The sequence below is a fragment of the Ruditapes philippinarum genome, unplaced genomic scaffold, assembly GCF_026571515.1.
Source record: "Ruditapes philippinarum isolate M1 unplaced genomic scaffold, ASM2657151v2 ctg899_1_1_1_1, whole genome shotgun sequence".
In the NCBI taxonomy this organism is placed as follows: domain Eukaryota; kingdom Metazoa; phylum Mollusca; class Bivalvia; order Venerida; family Veneridae; genus Ruditapes; species Ruditapes philippinarum.
The window spans coordinates 48,643-51,850 of NW_026856839.1; the positions used below are offsets into that span (position 1 = coordinate 48,643).

The 3,208-nt window shown below is 36.8% G+C and overlaps 1 protein-coding gene across 1 annotated transcript; it reads right to left on the bottom strand.

The window, feature by feature from the left end:
- Positions 1–720: 720 nt before the first annotated feature.
- Positions 721–2,894, bottom strand: LOC132747862 (allatostatin-A receptor-like). The gene has a single exon (XM_060737388.1). It carries the CDS (start codon positions 2,805–2,807, stop codon positions 1,455–1,457), a length of 1,353 nt encoding a protein of 450 aa, XP_060593371.1. The 5' UTR covers positions 2,808–2,894; the 3' UTR covers positions 721–1,454.
- Positions 2,895–3,208: the final 314 nt, after the last annotated feature.

Genomic DNA, 3,208 nt, shown 5'->3' on the forward strand with positions numbered 1-3,208 from the left:
CTTCCATACTCCTTCGAGAGGTTTACATTTTGTGAATAGTAGATTTGTACTTTTCATTATTGTATATATACAGGTGTTTCAAGTTTATTTATTCATTATACATAAAATAACTTGTAATGATTTTATCAATTATAAATCTCCTTCATCGTGCTTTCATAATTAAGAATGAATAAAACAGTACTGCAATCTTAATGATGTACAAAAAACGGGGGAAATAGTATGTATCACACAAGATCTTTCTGTTTGAAAATGTATAATAGTTGGATCAACCTGTGTCCAAGACTAGATTTGTTTTCAGTACTGCCAGAAATTTCAATTGAGGAGGTGTGTATATATACAGATATGCGTGAGCTGTATTGCATCTTTGAAGCATCTACATCTTTGATGTAAGTGTGCAAACGACAACAGAAATTAGTATTAACAAAGCAAGGGCACTGTACATGTTTTAATTTATAGGATAACATGACAAATTTTTAAACTGCATAAATGTGTGGTTTTCTGGATGTTCTTTTCAGACAGGATTATATGCGTCCTTGCGTCAGGAAAGGTCCTGACTTGCAAAAGGTCTGATTAACAAAAAGTCAAAGTGCAATTTCCAAGGAGTAGTGTAATGCTATGGGAACTTTAAACATAATCGGCGTGTATTTCAGGGCGCAGGTCAACTAAAACTGTTAAGGGGAATAAAAATGAATACGACACATTAATACACTTTTCCATTCAAACTTTGTTAACAATATATTGGCAACAATAAATAACTTATACTAAATAAATAAGGTTTGATAAGTTCAAAAACTTTACAATATATGAGCACACATGAAAAGGTTTACATACAGCAAAAATTAGATAAGTACACTGTTTAGCTCTACAGTAAATCTCGTTTAAATTTGTATTAAATACGAAACGCACAAAGAAAAAACTACAAAAAAAAAAAACAAATGAAAAACTAACATCATTTCATTTCACACATGTTAACATTACAAACGCTTGAAAATGTACCGAAAATTTTAGACTATTTGGTTCTCGACACATATAAAACATGTTTTATATATACATTTTGTATTTATTTAAAGACTTTCGGTGGTGTTTTACCTCGCACCAAATCAGAAAAGTGACTTTCCAAGTTCACTGGTTGAGGAAAACCTTAGTCAGGTACAAACGGGCGCCTGAGTAAAATCACCTACATTCCGTAAGATATTGCTGGATAGCTTTCTTACATGAAAAAAAAAATCATAAGACCTTTGCCGCGGCTTGAACCTACAGCGGTGAGGGGCAAGAGCTTTGAAGTCAACGACCTTAATCATTCGGCCACGGACGGCCAAGGTAAATAATTGTAAAGGAATTCAGTTGGCGGGATTCAATTAAAAAATGATCCCCTCGATATATCTTTAAGAAATGTTCGTCTTCTATAGACTTGAAATATGCAGCAATACTCTCCCCATGAACATTACTGCCAATTAAGTTCCTTCATTGACGACATAGGCCTGGTTAACATGTCCTTCGGCGGAAACAACCGAAGCTTCAATGTCAGATCGTGACTTGTCCTCAATACCGCTGTCTACACCAAACTCTTTCATCCCTGCTTTTGTGGTGTCTGCAAAATACGATTCCTTGGTGTTGCGTGACGGCTTTTGGGTTCCCGACGACGTCATCTTGCCAGCGCGAATTGTGCGTAGGCAGCCACAGAACAAACTCACGTATGTATCGAAGAAGTTTCGATTGAGCACCATGTAGGTGATAAAGTTGACCGATGAATTGACCATTTCAAACAGTAGGCAGATGTCACTCAATACGAGGAAAAGATTGTGATAAGTGCCGAAAAATTCAAACCCGTCCACGATTGATGATATCAGAAGAAGCAAATCCCCTGGTAGCAGACAGATAAGAAAGATAATTGCAACAGACAGGAGCATGCGGGTTATCTTTCTTTGTTCTTCTCGGCGTTTAGGATCCTGAGAACTGACATTCTTCTGAAACCGTTGGCTCTGACTAAGAATCGTGATAATAGTGATGTTTAACGTGAGTACAATCAGAACGGGGATGTAGCGAAAGGCAATTGGCAGAAAGTACTCGTTATAGATTTTCAACGGTTCGGCATTTTCAGTAGCAAATTTGGTTTGGGAGATGTACGGCTTTCCGCGTATATATGTGTAGGTATACTGAGGCGGCAAACCAGCTAATGACCCAAATACGAGTACATACAAGAACACGACAGCGGCCATCATTCTCTGTTTGGTAACAATCTGCTTCACTTTCAGAGGAAACGCCACCGCAATCAGACGTTCAACTGATATCAAGACCACGAGGAGTGTAGAAACACGACTAAATGCTGTTTTCATGTAAAACATGTAGTAGAACGTTGTAGCGTTGATCTCGTCTGCCAAAAGTTCGTCATACTGTCGAATGATACACGTGGACTTTCGTATAAAATTTGTTACCAAAAATAGCATATCAGAGAAAGCCAATCCGACCAAAACAATGGTTGTTGTGGAATTCCGGAGCTTTTTTTGAAGCAAGACAATCAAGCTGAGAAGGCATCCGATGATGCCAACAATTGTTACCACCGGAAACACGTAGCACTGTAATGTTGACGTAATATCATCAGACATCTCCTTTGTCATGATATTTTGCGGGTTGTCCCATGGAAAGTATCTCACGGCGCCTCCACCACCAGCGTTCCCTGGATTTGATGTTGTCGTACCGTTCATACTGGTTACACTAGTGGTGTAGTTGTCGTCTGGTGCAAATGACGACCACATAGTGATGTTGTCCTCAAATAAAAATGTATCCGCATCTGATGCAAGCGACATGGTGAGAATTATCTGAAATGAAGTAAAGTTTTAAATCACAAATTAAATGCGAAATAACTTATCACTGTGTTTATGTTATATATAAAACATATGCAATATATTAAATTTAGGTAGCTTATATGCACCACTGATAACTGTATACGTTTTATAAGATGTTTTTTCTTAAAATAGTGTTTGTTATAAATTTAGTGTTGGGAGGACAAGAAATGATATTACAATCTGCATAATAAACATTTTGTCCCAAGAAAATTAAAAAAAAAAAACATTTTTTTTTCTTTGCATAGTCTTCTTTATATTTTATTTATGCTGGAAATCAACGATAATGATACACCGAGATTCTAGCTGGATAGAAATCAAGTTGAGACAGGCTCCATTGTTGTTATTATTCTGCCATCTTGATA

Bases quoted from the DNA above. Each gene is read 5' to 3' on its own strand.
- LOC132747862 (XM_060737388.1), bottom strand. From the start codon at position 2,807: ATGTCGCTTGCATCAGATGCGGATACATTTTTATTTGAGGACAACATC.